The sequence below is a fragment of the Cibotium barometz genome, chromosome 56 (genome assembly GCF_041138505.1).
Source record: "Cibotium barometz isolate CiBa-2024 chromosome 56, ASM4113850v1, whole genome shotgun sequence".
NCBI lineage: Eukaryota > Viridiplantae > Streptophyta > Polypodiopsida > Cyatheales > Cibotiaceae > Cibotium > Cibotium barometz.
The window spans coordinates 6,982,201-7,000,403 of NC_141101.1; the positions used below are offsets into that span (position 1 = coordinate 6,982,201).

Genomic DNA, 18,203 nt, shown 5'->3' on the forward strand with positions numbered 1-18,203 from the left:
AAGACGAGACAGAACCAGATATTGTTGATGAAGCATAAGTTATGGTTCCGGAACAGATCCTTTTCCACCGTTTCAAGCATAGCTCCGACGGAAGACAACGATAGTTTCTCACGAAGTTTCAAGACCGAGGGACCCACGAAGCGGTATGGCTTGACAAAGAGTTTTTTGAAGACTATCCGGCGTTATTAACGGATTATTTGGAGGCTATGCAGCTTCCGTCAAGTTAAGCAGAAGGGGATGTCACGTGCATCCCGCACTTGGATGCCATGTCGACATATCTATACAGAAGGTGCAAGACCTGGGATGGTAAACCAGTCGCATGTGAGCCCAATCCGACACGAGTCAGCCAGGGATCCATCTCAGTCGTCCGAGGTCAGGTGTACATTGTCCTGCACAGGAGTCCAAGATACAAGAAAGTGCACGGATACGAAGCCCAAGGCAAGGAACACAAGATCGAGAAGACCTCCCAGGAGGTTTGTTGGTGGTGTTCCACAAAGCCAGAGGGGATTGCAATCCTGTGAGCCAGATAGGTTTCCGGGCAACGGTCTCAAGTAAGGATTATCCTCCAAGGGGTGATGTGAGAGTGCCAGACTCATTTCTCAAGAATGAAGACCAAGACAGTGTTCAAAGTCAAGGCAGGAACCGATTGAGGACTGGATGGAACAGATGCATAGATATTATTCAGAGTCAGAGTGGTTTTGGAGACCGGGTTGGGTTTTCAGAGAAAAAGGGCACCAAAGATGGATGGATGACAAAGGGACTTCGGGAATAGAATGGGATGATGACAGTCATCCAAGAACAAGTTGGAATCCCATCATCAAGTTTAGCAGAGGGGGGTGTCATGTGCAAGTTTGCCCATGGATATATCCAAAAGCTAATCCACAAGAGGCAGCCAAAAAAGATGACTAGAACCAGAATTTAAGAGCATGAGGTGCAGTAGTGGCCAGCGTTGGACTAGGATAAGAACCCAAGAGACCAGTCATGCGTAGAAGAGCAAGATGGATACTGTCGGTTGTACCAAAAGTCCTTGTCGGCTGCAAGGAAAGCTGTCGACTACAAGCGGGACACAAGTCATGAGACGAAGTTGCATTTATTGCCCAATCGGCTGGCCGACCAGCAGTCGGCTAGCACTTCCTTTGTCCAAGGGCCTATAAATAGACGCATGTGCTCATTGTTGGACTCATTCACTCCCTTATGGAGTGGGTCGAGTAGTAGGACTGTTTTGGTGTGTTCCACCTTTTCAGGAAGGCAACCTAGGGCTGTAGATCTAGACTATCTTTTTGTACTATATGAAATATACTGAATTTCTAACTCTCTCTCTCTCTCTCTCTCTCTCTCTCTCTCTCTCTCTCTCTCTCTCTCTGCGTTTTTGCATCACCATGTTCTAAGTGGTGTTTAGGCCTGGAAGAAGACTCCCAGAGCTTCCGCGTGTTACATGGCATGGTGAGGATCGATACGGAAGGAGAGGGAGGAGGAGATGGAAAACACGACGCTGGAGAACGAGTACGCTCTTCCAGAGCCAAAATCTACGCCTTCTGCTCTTCCAACTTGGTTGTCTGGTCTGCAATTGCTCGCATCATCTGTTGGAACATATCTGTAACACTCAAGCCTGATGTCCTAGCTGGACTGCCTGGTGCACTCTGGTCCCATGGTTCTTGGTCTCTCTCGTCGTCGAAGCTCGACATAGCAAGAAAACGCACTTCCTTTCCAGAGCGCAATCTGACCATCCCCTATGTGTGTGGGAGGCTTTTGGAGGCTGAAAAACCAACCGTCCTTTGAGGGACAGGAGTCACTCCGAAAGGGGTAGTCCACCGGCATCTGAAAACCAACCACATGAGTGAGACAAAATTCTGGTTTCTTTGCTGAATCTTTGCACTTGAAGTAGGCTCTGATACCACTATAACATGCGGAAGCTTCGGAGAAGATCGATAACTTCAATGCTCATAAATCAGCACACTTTTCGCGACGGAATTAACGCACAAACTAAATGAAGATGTGCAAAAAATAGAGAGAGAGAAAGAGAGAGAGAGAGAGGGAGAGAGAGGAGAGGACACAGTATTGGGTCCCAAATACCCTCTGTAGGGCCCCCACCACGAATGCTGTATTTGCTTTATTAGAATGATGTAAATCTAAAAAGAAAATACAGAAATCTTGACCTTTCTTGGCTGAGAAATCTATGCCCTTGACCTGCAGTCCTTCACCCCTTTGCTTTAGCAACTCCTTGCTTGTCTGGCCCTTGTTTGCCTTGGCTCTTGGTGAAATATGAGATAACACAACTGAATTATGGCTCACCTATTTATACTCCTCCACAACAGCAGTCGGCCAGCATCATATCCAGGCAGCCAGCAATAAATTGTCCCACGACTGAATATTCAGCATTTAATGCTGAAAAATTCACATAAAAAACTGCGCTTCTTTCCCTAGTTGGCTGGGCATCATACGCTTGAATCTAGATGGACTGGGCACTGAATCTAGACTACCTTGGGGACTAGGCAGCCTGTAGGGGCTGCCCCTAACTTGCCCTACAGCCCTTATAACACTAGATGTGTTGTTGGCTGCCCTTGGCATGCCCCTAGGGCTGTCCTACATCCCTTCCATGGCTGGTGGGTTCAGCCAAGGCCTTCCTGGCCGTCGTGGGGGTGGTTTCACACTATCCCCATGCCCACACTAAGACTTGGGATAGCCCTATGGACTGGCCTCTTTTCCTAAAATCAAATCCTAACTATCTACACAATGATCTAGCATCCGGTACCATACGAGATACACAGAATCACTAACATCATTCCAGAGGGAGACTCACAGCGCGGACTGGCACTGTTTCATGTGCAAGACAGGGCACACCTAACCTTGGACTCCTATGCAGGACAATGCACACTTGACCTCGGACGACTGAGATGGATCCCTGGCTGACTCATCCTGGACTGGGCTCACATGGGACCAGTTTACCATCCCAGGTCCTGCACCTTCTGTACAGATATGTCGACGTGGCATCCAAGTGCGGGATGCACGTGACACCTAATGCCTCCTTTTATAGGCTCAAAGCAGAAAAGTCGTATGCAAGTCGGTTTCCCCTTTTTAGCCCACAAAAACAATGTCCAAAAAGTCATATTTTGTGTCCAAACAATGCCCCAAAGATGTCCTAACCATGGGTGCATGTTCCGAGCACTTCTAGGTCAAAATCAAGTCCGAATCTGCCCCTAAATCTGCCCATATACCCACTAGCGAGGATAAACATGTCCATGAGCATCGGGATTAACTTATGTACATGACATTTCATCAACCTCAAGGGGTGAGAGTCTCCAAACTCTTAAGATGACCTCATGTGCCTGGAGAACATCATAATCAGTAACATTTCAATCCTCACCTAATCCTTTTGATCAAGGTCACATCTTGTGCATCAACAATCTGATCCAATTCTGCCTCTTAATCTGCCTTTGAACTTGCTTGTTGAGAACCATATCCGTGTGGCACTGACAACCCTTTAGGCACCCAAATGTCACGTGCACACCTACTGTCTAGGATGCCACGTGGCGATTCTGCTTTATCAATACACTTAAGACACCATTTTGATGGGCATTGTGCATGTTGTGAGCCCTTCTCTAGGGACAATCCATCAGACACCATTTAAGTCTAAGGTCCTGTCAGTGTCGATTCGCGCACAAGTTCCGCACAAGTCATATGTAACCCACTTGCAAGCTGTAAATGTTAGGCACTTATGAGGCATGTTGTCGAGTGCCTAGACCACTGGTTGGAGTCAATGCCTTCATATAGAAGTCAAGTTTGAGTATTGGTGTGTGAAACCATAGTCCATGGGACTAATGACACCATTTAGGGGGAGATGGAAAGATCTTGTGCCTTGACATCGACATCAACTTGGATATCCGATCTTGGCTAGCATGCCCCTGGATTGTTCCTGAATAAATTCCTAAAAGGGAGCAAGGAATGTTTCCCGCTCGGTGTGGTGTACTGTGCAAGATCCCTTTGCCCCTCTTTCTCTCTCTCCATCTCTATAACAGGCCTGTTTCCCGCTCAGTGTGGTGTACTATGCAAGATCCCTTTGCCCCTCTTTCTCTCTCTCCATCTCTATAACTCTTGGACACGTGGTTGAGTCTGTCACTACACACCCCGTTGGGCTTTAAAGTGATATCAGAGTTTCTCTTGAAGAAACTTTCTTGGGGTGACAAAACCATGGCAAGAGTAGAGGGATACCAAGGGCCTAATGAAGACGAAGGAGTTGAAGCTGCTAAAGCCCATCTTCAGGCCAAAGGAGTCACCATTGCACAAGGATCTAGAGCTACTCCGTCTATTTCTCATGGAGGAAACAAGAAGGCTATCCCTAGGCCCACTCTCTCAGATGCAGCTTCTTTGGGACAAGTAAAGGAAAGGAAGGCAAAGGAGCCTTCATCAACCGGCAAGGAGGACTTCGAACCAGAAGAGAAGAGCATCATGTTTGATGCTTTTCATGGAAAGCAAGATACACAAAAAGTATTACCTTTTGTTAAACAGTTTCGCCGCAAGTAGCACAGTGTTGTGGTCAAGTGTCTCTCCAATGCGGTCCATGAACTCGTATAAGAGTCCAAGGGTGTTGCCCTCCATACCTGTTATGCGGAGAACACTATAAATGGGCTGAGTTGCCTTCACAAGTGCCTTGGCTTCATCCCACCAACTCTCTCGCATGACTGTGCGCACAAAAGCCAATGCCTTGGGTTGCTCCCGATACACAACTGTGTGGAGTAGTCCCAATTGGACTCTCACTAGCCTCTCAACCACAATAAACATGTAAGCAAACCTGGTCTTTGAGGGCTTCAACAGCTCCAAATCACTATGGACACAATACATGGCAAGGACCTTTGGTCTCTTGGTGACAAACTTTACCAAGCTCCGAGATGTCCAAAATCCACCCCACCTTGATAACATCCTCTATCAAGAGGTCCAATCTATGGGCTACACATGGTGTCCACACAATCTGTGGAAACTCATCGTCCAACATTCTGCCCCATAGACACAATTTGATCCATTGTTTGTGATCACTTGTACTACATTTTGAGGGCCAATCTCTAATAAAGCATGGCACAAATGTTCCCAAATGAAAGTGTCTGTCACAACTATCCCTGGAGCTGAAGCATCAATGGCACGCAAGAACATTGTGCCCTTACAAGAGGACACTAAGATGTTGTAGACATTCCTCTTGTGCATATCTGTCCAACCATCACATAGAATTGTAGAAGTTTCCTTGAGAGGCTCCATCTCTAATTACACACTAGTTTTCTCATTTTTTAAGTGTGGAGCATAAAGACTCTAAGATAAGTCCTCCCACTCATACCCAATGCGGCTGAAAGCTCTCATGGCCTTCTTCCGACATGGGGTACACAAAATGTGAAATGACAAAGCGCATTGAATAAACAACTTTGTTATCTCACGGGTAGCCTTAACAACAGCTTGCTTCTGAAACCCTGCTTTGAGACTTGTCCTCTTCAAAGTAGGCTTGGTGGGCAAGGAAGACCTATGGGCTCAAGGAGCAGAGCTAGACCCAGCACCAATGGTGTTGGAACTGGGCAAATCAACCTAACTCTGCATATCAGGAACCTCTTCCATCCTGGCCCTTTTGCTTTCATCCTCTGAATCATCCTGGGTATCATCACCACCACCCCCAATTCCTTGCATAGCTCCCTGTTCTCTCTTCCATGGCTGAAGAGAGGCTTTCAAATCTACAGGGACTCTAGGACACGGACTAATCCCTTTCCCCTTCAATCCAGAGAAATGGGCCGTTATCCTGACTATAGAACCACCTGATACTTTGTCACAGTGCTTGCATTTTCATTTTTATGTGCCTAAACCCCCGTATCTGCCAACAGGGGTAACAATGGGTCCACACAATATCCCTTGTCCTCGGCATTTTGCCAAAAGAGAGGAGAGATTTGAGGCAAGCTGATGCAAAAAGCCCAAATTTCAAAATCTGAAATTTACAAAGAAATTGCATAAAATCATAAAAATTGAAAGAAACCAACTTGAATAGCGGACCACAAGTCCCACAGCTGAACCAAGACACGACTCTCGAGAAAAACCCAAGCGTGAGGATACAGATGAAGACGACACAGCAAACAAAAAGATATTGTACTTTGTAAGTACAATTTTAATGTAGGACACATTTTATATTTATTTAAAAAAATGAGAGCTTTGAAACTCGTTTCAAACATTTGAAACGTTGCAAACGTTTCAAACACGTTTCATATGTTTTGAAACGCATTTCATGGCAACTATGAGTGAGTGATACAAGGGCCACTCATCCAAGGAAGATTCAACACAATCTTGTGTCAACGGTGATCTCTTTCTTATTCTCTAGCTTTCTTGTTTATTTAATTTTGTTTATTAAAGTCTATACTTTTAATTTGTGCAAGTATATGTTATGCTCTAATTTTTGTGTTGAGAATTAGAATTTCTTCTCGGAGTGTCCATAAAGATCCTGACAATTTATCACTCTCTACACAAGATCATCTATTGATCACATGTACTGTCAAATATTTTCATTTACTTTTTCTTTCAGTTTTCCATGGCTCAATATATCCATGGTACCATTGTATTACTTTTGGTCTCATAGACCCTTAGGGTATTCCATAGACGTTAATATAACTTTCTTTCTTTCTTTCTCTCTCTCTCTCTCTCCCCCCTTAGCCATGGCTGCCCATTGCTTCAAGCAATTATACACACACATGACGGAACACATGATAGACTCCTACGCATATGATTCCAAATCCCAACATTCCATACCACTAGAGCCTATCGTAAGGGACCCTCGGCACAACACATATAAACCACCATGTCCATGCTAAGAGTAAGACTACTCTGGTCCATGCACATACCAACTATAAAATATAACAATATGATCTCAATAGCCCACAAGTCACTTATATACTAACTACTTTTATAAATAGCCAATAACCATGGATTTAATAACCATGAATTATCAATAATAATGAACCCTAGCCACCTGTAACCTGCCTACAACCTTCCCCTAATCTCAAGGCTCCCCAACCCTACCCAGATCTGGAACTAATATCGAGGATTAATACTAGGTACATAATAGTGGTTTACATGTACACTCTTCTGCTCACACAAAGGTCTAAAGCACACCCAATTGCTTATGAAGGTCAGAAATTAATGCCCCAACTTTAGTGTGTTGTGCCCGTGATCCAATCAGCTAACATTTTAAGGGCCTGTTTCAACCCAAAGAATGCATAATGCAATTTCCAAACCTGTGGTGTGAAAGAAAGACCACAATCCTAATCCAATCAGCTAACATTTTAAGGGCCTGTTTCAACCCAAAGAATGCATAATGCAATTTCCAAACCTGTGGTGTGAAAGAAAGACCACAATCCTAATCCTCCTTTTGACATTGCAGTGCAGCCAAAAAACCTGTTCTTCAGTATTACAGCCTCTATCAAAGAAATTCAGGAGCCCTTTAAGCTTCGACCATGAAGCGCATGCTTGGAGCTCGCAAGCCATCTGCTGTTGTATCATTGCAGATATTCAGCAGTAAAAATCTGGTTTATTTTTCATCTCTTTGTTGTGCGATCTTGATCACAATTTGTGCATGGGAAGATCTTGGGTGTGAGTATGAAGTTGGCCACATCACATTGTTGAAAGCTTTTCTTACAATGAAGCCCACCTGGTGAACACGAAACTAGCATGATATCATCACAACAGTGTTTGGTGGTGATCCACATTCTAAACGCTTCAAAGCATTTCCTCTATGGTGCAGTTGTTGTAAAGATTAATCACCCGAGTATGAAGTCATAATTATGGGAACAAGCTCATAATTATGGAAACAATCCAAAATGGAAGATCTCCAAGCCAAAACACTTGTTTCATGGGGATCGTGGATCAGAAGCATGTTTCAGCAAATTATGCCACAGAAGGGCATTTCCCTCGTTTCAGACAGTTCTCCAACCAAACCTGCCCTTCCCCCTTTGCACCCCCAATTTTAGGTTTCAATTAGGTTGAATAATTTGAGACCATATTTTTTTCCTCTATCATCTCTCCTCTCTTTGCCTTTCAGCTCCCATCCTTTCTCCTTTCCTCTCTTCCACCCCACCCCTTTAGGGGAGGAAAACCTGGTTTGGCAGCTCATTGTGCACATAAAAAGTTGAAGTAAAAAAAACCAGGCCACTAACCTAGGGGGGCTTCAAAACAAGGGCATCCCACACCTCACATTCAGCTTTCATCATCCTCAGCCCCTACGGCAGCCTTGTGCACATTATTCAGCCTCGAAAGCAGTCTGAACACAGCAGAGAAGCAGACAGAGTTGGCAGCATTTTTCACAGATCTTTGCTCCATCTCCAGCCCAAAAGAACCAGAAGCGGGCTTACTTGCCCAAAACAAGGGCATCCCACACCTCACATTCAGCTTTCATCATCCTCAGCCCATACGGCAGCCTTGTGCACATTATTCAGCCTCAAAAGCAGTCTGAACACAGCAGAGAAGCAGCCAAAGAGTAGTTGCCACCATTTTTCACAGATCTTTGCTCCATCTCCAGCCCAAAAGAACCAAAAAAAAAAAAGCATAGTGAAGTATGCACACTTATTTCAGCTTTTACCTTGTTCCTTTGCACTCTTTTTAGTAGATCAAACACTGCACAAGGGAAAAAGGAACAAGGAAGCACCTCCTGGATGTTGGGACTCAATACTGTGAACTGATCAACTAAATTCTTCCAAAATTTAAAGTGAAACCAAAATTATCATTTACAAATGCCCAAACTAAAGAAATGCATATCCCTTGAGCAAGCAAAACTCCCTGGGACTCCGATGCACACATTTTGAAAAATCAGCAAAGACTCAACACTTGCCTTAAGTTTGAACCAAGCCAACATGCTCCGCCTCTTGGTCTTCTTCTCCCCTTTAAAAATCTCATCACCAATTAAGTTGTCACTTCTCCCATCTAAAGACAACTCTGAATCAGGGCCATCTTCCTCTTCAAAACTAAATTCACGCTTTCTATCTGGTAAATATGCAAGCTGCACAATCCAATAAAGGTGACCAATGAGCTAACAGAAGGCAAACAAACAGCTTCACAATCACATGATAAAAGCTCAGGACGCATGTTAACAGATTCAAACCCTTAAGAGAAGTAGTTTCCACAACCTCCTCCTCGCCAAAAGAATGTCTTCGTCGATGACTTTGTCTCTCCAAAGGGCTTTGAGAAGCCGTGTTCTTGGTAGAAACAAGTATAAGCTTGGTCAGCCTTTGGATTCTGCCCATTAGAGCTGCCTTTGCTTGTTCTTCTTCCTCTAGCCTTGATTGGAGTTTTACTTGACCAGCTTCCAGCTAGCAAGACAGTACGTTCAATCAGATTTGGAATTATGAAGTTAATGCATGCCAAAAATCATGCAAATGAACCATCATAAAACAAGCATCTAAAAGCAAAAAAGTCAGAGTGAAGACAACCTTAAACACATCTGTTTGCTTATGCTTTTAACTGTAACAAACTATGAAGATCATCAGTGAGCTAACAAATGGTAAGGAGACATTCGCCTGAGCCATAACAAAGTTGTTTCACATGAGGGATTCCTAGGAACCTCAAACTAATATCATTGGCCCATTCAGAGCTTACCACATTTTACAGCTCAGCCCTTTCTTGGTCCCTCGCCAAAAATACCAAGAACAGGATGTATACTTGAGTGATTAAAAAAAAGCTCCGAGGCATGTGCACAAGCACTTACAAGAGTGCCTATGGATGCTTCCACTACACTGATTCACCCCTTGTAAACAAGGATCCCCAAAATTCCTAGCACAAAAGCTTTGAATGATGTATGCAAAAGAAATCCCCGAAATTTATGTACCTCCATGAACAAGACGTTCGGACGCCTCTAATCCCAGATCCCAAAGAAACGCATGCCCCACGTTGGGAGGATGGCTGGGAGGCAGTCTCGAGGCCTAATGGCTGGGCAACACTGGCAATTGTTGAGCCAAGATGGAGCAGCGGCGGTCTCAAAAGCTCGGGTGGCTGAAGTGCCCAGTGTTGGAAGGATGGCTGGGTGACGGTCTCAAGCTGAATGGCTGGGCAACAGCAGCGATTGCTGAGTCAAGGCGGAGCGGTCTCAAAGCTCAAGTGGCCGAAACTGGCTGACCCGCTGGCAGAGGTGGTCTTCATCTCACTAGGACAACCCGTTGGTCAGGCCGAGCCGCCCCAAAAAGCCAATGGCTGTGGTTAGCTGCACACTAGCGCCGCCTGGCTAGGTGGCGTGAGCTAGCGGAGATGGAGCACTCGAGCAGAAGATGGTTCTGAATCGGCAGCAAGCAGTTGTGTGTGGGTGGCAGAACTGGCAGCAACTGGAGGTGGCAGCTCTGATACCGCTTCTTGGTCCCAGTGCAATGAGGGTGGGCAAGAGCTGGTCCCAGCTGAGAGTGAGCAAGATCACAATTGAGAGCAAAGAGACTAATGTTGACCAACAAGATAATCAAAACATTAACAGAGGATTAACAAGATGATTAGAGGGAATTACACAACTGAGTCATGGAAAGCATAATCGTATCATGAAATTTGGTCCTTTTTATAGGAGAGGCCCACTACCACCACACATGCCACATGTCAAGGCATGATGCCAAGTGTCCCTAAGAGGTGTCCAAGGCACCAACAGACTTAGATTCCTTTTCAAAACAAATATTAGGAACTGCATTCAAAAAAATGAATCGCTGCTACTAGTAGCATGACTGCTTCCAAGAAATTAGCTAGGCAGAACGCAATTTTGTCAGTATGCCTGGGCTATACTGGTTGCATGTCATGCCTCCATAGGCCCTTAATCATCTATTTGAAATCAAAAAGGAGCAGATTATGGTCTCATCCAACATGTTCTATAACAGTTCTATAACAGATTGAGCTACAATAGCATTGCATATTTAGCTAGGTGGATGAATGAACATAACAGGACAGAACAAAGCCGTAGGAAAATTGAAGTGAAACAAATGACACAGCTTTTTCCTTCATGTGGAGTAGCATTAGAGTGAAACAAAGGATACATCTTCTATCCATCTGTTTAATCTTCTGCATCACTTTAATTACCCACACGCAACGCAACATACTCAACAAAGCACTAAGTAAGTGCATGCAAGATCGAAGTACAAAAAGATAGTTGAGCCTTGACACAATGCAGAAAGACAGGAGAAGAGAGGAATACATGATGACACAAGGCAAGACAGGAGAAGAGAGAAATAAAGGATGACACAAGGCAAGACCTCGAACCTGCTGCTTGAGTGTTGCAAGATCTTCTTGGTTACCCATAGGGTATGAATTGTCAATCATACCTCTCTTGAGTTGTTCCAGTTCATGTTTCAAACTTTGGATTTCCTTTTGGTATTTCTTTATCAATGACTTCTCATCCATTATCTGAAAACATCAAATCAATAGCCAATGGATTTTCCTTGTACATGTATTATGTCCTATCCTCTTCCACCAACACAAGCACACTATGCAAATGTCTCGCAGAAAGGAAACCATATCTACCTTGTTTTGGAAGGCACGAATCTCGACATGCTTTGCTCTATGAGCAAACTTTAGGGTGTTGTGTGTTTCTTCATTAGTGCTAGAAGCCGGAGTAACAGTGCATATAAGCTGAAACAGGCAGAAACCAAATGCTTCAATGAAGATGCAGGCTGCATAATGATACAATTTTGGCAGAATCAAGAGAAGCTTAAAGCCAAAAATTTACCGATACACGACCATGCCCACTTAAGGAAGACTGTAATAATCTAGTCAATTTTGAATCTCTGTATGGTATGTGTGTTGCTTTTACATCTGTTAACTTAGAAATGACCTGCAAGCAGTAAGAAGTCTAAAATCAGTAACTACTCTTGTTAATGCCAAAAAGAGCATGATTATATGGCAAAGAGACCAGCACATTTTCCAAAACCCAAAGAGCAAGTCTTACAGTTCCCAACGTCAATAAGCTCTTGTTAATGTAAGATCCTTCTTTGCGTCGCAGCCCAGTAGTTTCAGTCTTGGAGCTCTCAGAGCCTGCTAGGTCAATGAGATTCTGTGAATGGTCAAGACAAGGGTGCCTGTAAGAGGTGGTTCTGACAACAAGCTTCACCAGATCTACCTATCCTCAATGCATTTTGCTATAAACACATGGTTGAAAGACACCATATACCAGCTGGGAAAGGGTCACTTCTTCATCATTAAAATCATCCCCCCTCGGGCTACTTTCAATTGTCTGCAAAGAAGCCACATAAAAGAGTTTTGGCTCTTAATCCAGAGTTTAAAAAAGTAACATAAGAGTGTATTTTCAGCAAAATCAATCTACCGGTCTTCTCAAAGAAAAACCACAAGTTATGACACACATAGCCAAAGCCCAAAAAGTATACTGACTTGCCTACCAAGGTGAAAATTGTATGACTGCGGCTGCTCAATAGATTGAAGTTGTTTGACCCTACATGGCGATGTTCTGCAGCAGAATTGATACCCACACAGATTAAACCAAAAATCTAGCATGCAGTTCATCATGAGATTCCTTAGAGCCTAGAAAAGCCTGAGAGCAGCATTTGAAGTTGAGCAAGCAGGCTAGATACTCAAGCAATCAATTCTTTTCCCTGAAATTTTTGATTACCTCCTGCCTTTTCACCTTAGCTTTCTCAAATTTTATTTCAGTAACTATGAATCACCTTCTCCTGTAGCGATCAGAGAGAGACAATGAGCTGGAGAAAGGACTACTTCCTCTTTGATTGCTTCAACATACGTGCCCTACACATAACATTAAACAGTAAAGCAAGGACCTCTAATCCGAACACCCCCACATTCATGAGTTTGCAAAACATCATATCCTCATCTCTCATGTACTCCCTACACTATGTAACATCTCTTCACAAGCAATCAAAATGCTAACAGCTCAGAAAAAGGAATATGTAACTGTAGTGGTGCAACAAACAATAAGGTACTAACCTGTGCATCTTCCCGAACCCTCAGATTTTGCCCTGCAGGATCTAACAAGTCATTGATAACCTGAAATGTCAAGAAACACATCCACATGATTGCTTGGTCTCCGTTTGTTATAAACAAGCAATATCCTCAGGCTTCAAACTTTCAAGAACATAAATACTAAAATAAAAATCCATCCAAATAGGTAGGGACCTCATTGTAAATTTCAAGATAAGAGACCCGAAGAAGGAACTCCCGCCGTGGAGTCTGCAAAGTACAACATGTACTAAAACCAGTTTAGTTGCAAGCAAAGGCATCACAAAAAGAAAAAGCTCAAAATAATGCATTTCCATAAGGATAACTAACATGATGAGCAAGGCCAAGACACGTTCATGTCCTCATTCAAATGCTAGTGATAACACAAAGGGATGTAAAGGTTGGAAAAAGTAGAACATGTACCTCTTGAATGATATTAAAAACATTTTTTATGGCCAGAGGGATGATCCCAGGAGACTTCTGATCACCCTGCCATGGTAAAGCAAGTTAGCATAGCAAACTTCCCCCAAGTTTCAAACCTACCGCACAAAATTTAAGAAGAAAGCATATGCTTCACACACTTACTAAAGGCACATGCACACCATAAGACTTACATACTCAAGGCTTACCACACCAGCAAAAAGATGGAAGTGTAACACTGCCTACTTTCTTGAGGACATGTTAAAACCACAAGACGTACATGCATAGTATGTGTTTTCCCACTGCTAGTAACACCATATGCAAAGACAGTACCTGCTCAAGAGCACAAGGTTGGACAGAAAAGTTTTCACATCTTCCACAACAATGGCTCAAACCATAACATACACCAAAAACAGCTCGAAAAAAAGAAGCATCTAGCCAACAAACCAACACCTTGTCAAAACCAACAAATCTCACCATTGACACCCTCCATTGCACCACGGACCACATGTTGGGCAGCAGCATCGTACACATGCCTGGTGGTCGTTGCGGGACCAAACACCCGGTCTGCACATCAGGAGATTCTGATCAAGGTCACAGTAGACATGAAAATATTGCAGCTTCTACTGAATCAAAATAAATAAAATGATTAAAGGAAATAACATGTGTTAAAAACAAGATAAGATCATATGTCCACAATCCCAAAAATATTGCCAAAGATGCAACACCTTTGCGTGAGATTTTGAATGGACTCTAGTCCCATGCATGAGCCCTTAGCAGAATACACCATGTCTAGTTGGGCACTGTAAACAAATAAAAAAAGAGGCAGTATGTGCTTTCTTAAAAACAAGATAGAATATTATGTCCACAATCTCAAGCATGTTGCCAAAGAACAGCACCTTTGACTGAGATTTTGAATGGGCTCTTGTTGCTTGCCCTCAGATGCATGTGCCATGTCTATGTGGGCACTGTATGGGGTAGTCAACGTGTTATTCTGAGCCCTATTTCATAGAGGACCAAGTCCATTGATTTTATGGATGGTGGGGATGCACTTAAGTAAAATAAGTGATTGCTTGTGATGGGAGATTTCCATGCCCAGAGGCAAAGGTAGCCTATGGGGAAGACAAAACAAAGAGTGAATAGAAAATTTGAGCAGATTTCAGCTTGAACATGTGTTCAAGATTGGGACCTGTAACATGTAGCGGAATTATGCGTAATGGCAGATCCTATCAAACAAAGTCTCACACCGCCTTCTCTATCCTGAGTTTCGCGAGGCTTTAGTAATCCACTTTTATCACTTCAAACTTTAAGAGATGAGAGAGAAATGAAATGAAATGACATATTAACGTCTCTAAGAGACCATAGTGGCCTATGAGACCAAAACTGAGAGTACATCTGAAGTTGGTGTCTCATCAAAGAGAACAACTAAATGAGACTAAAAAAAACAATAAACTGATTGTCCTACAGTTATAAGAACAGAACTGTAAGACTCCGAGATGATACTAAGTAGAAAATACTGGAAAATACTGAAAAATGTATATCAGGTAGATCCATGTATGCTGATCAGTTGAAGTGTTGCCCTCTCCTTAGATCAAGTATCTCCGCCATGGGGCTGTCTAGAATGGAGAGATCGTAGAAGCGAGGTAGGCGCCTCCGATGACAAGTAATAATGGCTCTGATCTGGCGATGGTGAGGATGTCGTGGTCGGGATCCTGGTGGGCGTGGCCGACGAGCACGACATAAGATAACTGGTCTCTCAGTGGTGACTCCCTGGGAGCGTGGTCGGTGCCCTGATGGCCCAATGGAGGAGGTATCAGGAGGTGTGCGGACTGGGTTGCCTCTGATCCTCAAACTCCATGACCCTGCGTAACGGCCCAAAACCATCTCGGAAGAGGCAGTGATATCTCCCTCGGATCTCATAATAGACTGTACATCGGCAAATATAGTGTTCCTCTGTCTCTACCTCTTGGTAGCATAGTTGACAAATGCGGTCATCCAAGATCCGATGCACATATCGCCCTGGCTCAATCCGCAACTGGTGTGATGAGGTCCAAATTTGTCCAATGGCACAACGTATCCCATGTGATAGGTGTACATACATGTACGTCGGGCAGGTGTGAAAATCATCCGGTGACAAGTGTAGAAAATGGCTCTTGTAATGAGCCATTTTCGTGCCCAAGGGCTCAAGGGGGCTAGTCCATGTCCTCTCTGTGTCCACTCTGATGATAACTATCCTGATCACGCGGTTTTGCTCTGAGCGAATGACATCCAAAAATGGACAATCCAGACTGTACTGAAAGGGTGGTAGTGCCTCTATCCGAAAGCATACCAACAATGAGTATCTCCATCCTCTACCAACTGTATGGATGAGGTCAATGCCAATCGGGAGTACCTCTGCTGAGGGAGCTCCCATAGCCGCGGTAAAAAGATAACTACCTGGAATAGGGCCTCGGTTACTACTAGTGGGGCACCCAGCTCAGCCCGAACAATCTCATGTGGTACTGATGATTTGCTCCGAATCATGCGAGCAATCATCATAATCAGTGGTCTCTCCATTTGCCTCCATCCCTCATATGTCCCTCTCTGAGATCTGTGATGTGTACTGGGTCCCCACATTGGAGCTCCGTACAGGAGGGTCGGTGTGACAAGCGTATCAAATAGCCACAATTTGGTGCGTGGCTCCTGAAACTGTATGTCTGCGCACTGTCTCTCAAGTGCCCCCAAGGCTGCTTGCACCACTCAGGACGACAGCCCACTCTGCCCCTTACCACTTCAGGTACGCAGCACCTATGTCACCAGAGCTTGCACCACTCAGGACAGCAACCCTCTTTGCTCCTTACCACCTTAGGTACGCAACACCCGTGTCACCAAAGCTTGCACCACTGGGGACGGCAACCCTCTCTGCTTCTCACCACCCCTCCGGTATGCAACACCCTTGTCACCAGAGCTTGCACCCCTCAAGTACCCAGCACCCTTGTCATTAGAGCCTACACCCTTCAGGTCTTGCAACACCATTGTCAGCACCACCACCACCACTGGGGACAGCAACCCTCTCTGCTCTTCATCTACCACCTCAAGTACAACAGCACCCTTATCACCAGAGTCTGCATCACCTTATCTTCCATTGCCACTACCACCTTGGAGTGTCTACATCCACCAATAGGAGCCTTCGACACCGACCACCTCTCGGAGTGTTTTGCCTCACATCGACGCGAGCCTTCGTCATCGACCGTGCTTCAGCTCCAACATCATCTCTGCATGTGCACATATACAGTTTTAGAAGCCACGCACCAAATTGTGGCTATTTGATACGCTTGTCACACCGACCCTCCTGTACGGAGCTCCAATTTGGGGACCCAGTATACATCACAAATCTCAGAGAGGGACAGATGAGGGATGGAGGCAAATGGAGAGACCACTGATTATGATGATTGCCTGCATGATTCGGAGCTAATCAGCAGTACCACATGAGATTGTTCGGGCTGAGTTGGGTGCCCCACCAATAGTAACCGAGGCCCTATTCCAGGCAGTTACCTTTTTACATCAACTATGGGAGCTCCCTCAGCACGAGTACTCCCGATTGGCATTGACCTCATCCATACAGTTGGCAGAGGATGGAGATACTCATTGCTGGTACGCTCAGATGAGATCATGGTTTGACCTACATGGTTTGTAGGATAGAGGCACTACCACCCTTTCAGTACAGTCTGGATTGTCCATTTTTGGATCTCACCCGCTCAGAGCAAAACCGCATGATCAGGATAGATATCATCAGAGTGGACACAGAGAGGACATGGACTAGCCTCCTTGAGCCCTTAGGCACGAAAATGGCTCATTACAAGAGCCATTTTCTACACCTCTCACCAGATGATTTTATCACCTGCCCGACATACATGGATGTACACCTATCACATGGGATACGTTGTGCCATTGGACAGATCAGGACCTCATCACACCAATTGCGGATTGAGACAAGGCGATACGTGCATCAAATCTTGGATGATCACATTTGTCAACTACGCTACCAGGAGGTAGAGACAAAGGAACATTGCATTTGCCGATGTACAATCTATTATGAGATCCGAGGGAGATATCACTACCTAATCCGAGAGGGTTTTGGGCCGTTACCCAAGGTCATGGAGTGTGACGATCAGAGATGCCTGGGATTGTTTCTACTTGAGCTCAGGAGACACAAAGAGACCCTCTTGGCAGACAGGAGGCCGAGCCATGATGTACCTAGACAAAGGACCCTAACAGATTTCTTCAACACCAGCACCAGCAACCCAACCCGCACACCTCCTGATACCTCCTCCATTGGGCCATCAGGGCACCGACCACGCTCCCACCAGGGAGTCACCACTGAGAGAGCAGTTATCTTATGTCGTGCTCGTCGGCCACGCCCACCAAGATCCCGACCACGACATCCTCACCATCGCCAGCTCAGAGCCATTATTGCTCAGCATCGGAGGCGCCTACCTCGCTTCTACGACCTCTCCATTCTAGACAGCCCCATGGCGGAGATACTTGATCTAAGGAGAGAGCAACACTTCAACTGATCAGCATACATGGATCTACCTAATATACATTTTTTAGTATTTTCCAATATTTTCTACTCAGTATCATCTCGGAGTCTTACAGTACTGTTCTTATAACTATAGGACAATCAATTTATTGTACTTTTTAGTCTCATTTAGTTGTTCTCTTTGATGAGACACCAACTTCAGATGTACCCTCAATTTTGGTCTCATAGGCCATTATGGCCTCTTAGAGACGTTAATATATCATTTCATTTCTCTCTCTCTCTCTCTCTCTCTCTCTCTCTCTCTCTCTCTCTCTCTCTC

At 44.6% G+C, this 18,203-nt stretch overlaps 1 protein-coding gene across 3 annotated transcripts in view; it reads right to left on the bottom strand.

Annotated features, from left to right (window-relative positions):
- The window catches only part of LOC147606847 (kinesin-like protein KIN-7C, mitochondrial), a 71,538-nt gene that overhangs the window by 38,694 nt on the left and 14,641 nt on the right, over window positions 1-18,203 (bottom strand). For all 3 annotated transcript variants that reach the window (XR_015264909.1, XR_015264908.1, XM_086791576.1), the window contains exons 3-16: window positions 13,840-13,929; window positions 13,643-13,695; window positions 13,366-13,431; window positions 13,120-13,173; window positions 12,931-12,990; window positions 12,654-12,732; window positions 12,369-12,436; window positions 12,143-12,205; window positions 11,921-12,025; window positions 11,702-11,806; window positions 11,497-11,604; window positions 11,236-11,379; window positions 9,138-9,320; window positions 8,843-9,010 (exon numbers count right to left, since the gene is read on the bottom strand). Coding sequence is in view for 1 of the 3 variants with exons in the window: in XM_086791576.1 (XP_086647702.1) it covers window positions 8,843-9,010; window positions 9,138-9,320; window positions 11,236-11,379; window positions 11,497-11,604; window positions 11,702-11,806; window positions 11,921-12,025; window positions 12,143-12,205; window positions 12,369-12,436; window positions 12,654-12,732; window positions 12,931-12,990; window positions 13,120-13,173; window positions 13,366-13,431; window positions 13,643-13,695; window positions 13,840-13,929 (1,346 nt within the window). In the remaining 2 variants the exon portion in view is untranslated. The remainder of the gene's footprint in view (window positions 1-8,842; window positions 9,011-9,137; window positions 9,321-11,235; window positions 11,380-11,496; window positions 11,605-11,701; window positions 11,807-11,920; window positions 12,026-12,142; window positions 12,206-12,368; window positions 12,437-12,653; window positions 12,733-12,930; window positions 12,991-13,119; window positions 13,174-13,365; window positions 13,432-13,642; window positions 13,696-13,839; window positions 13,930-18,203) is intronic.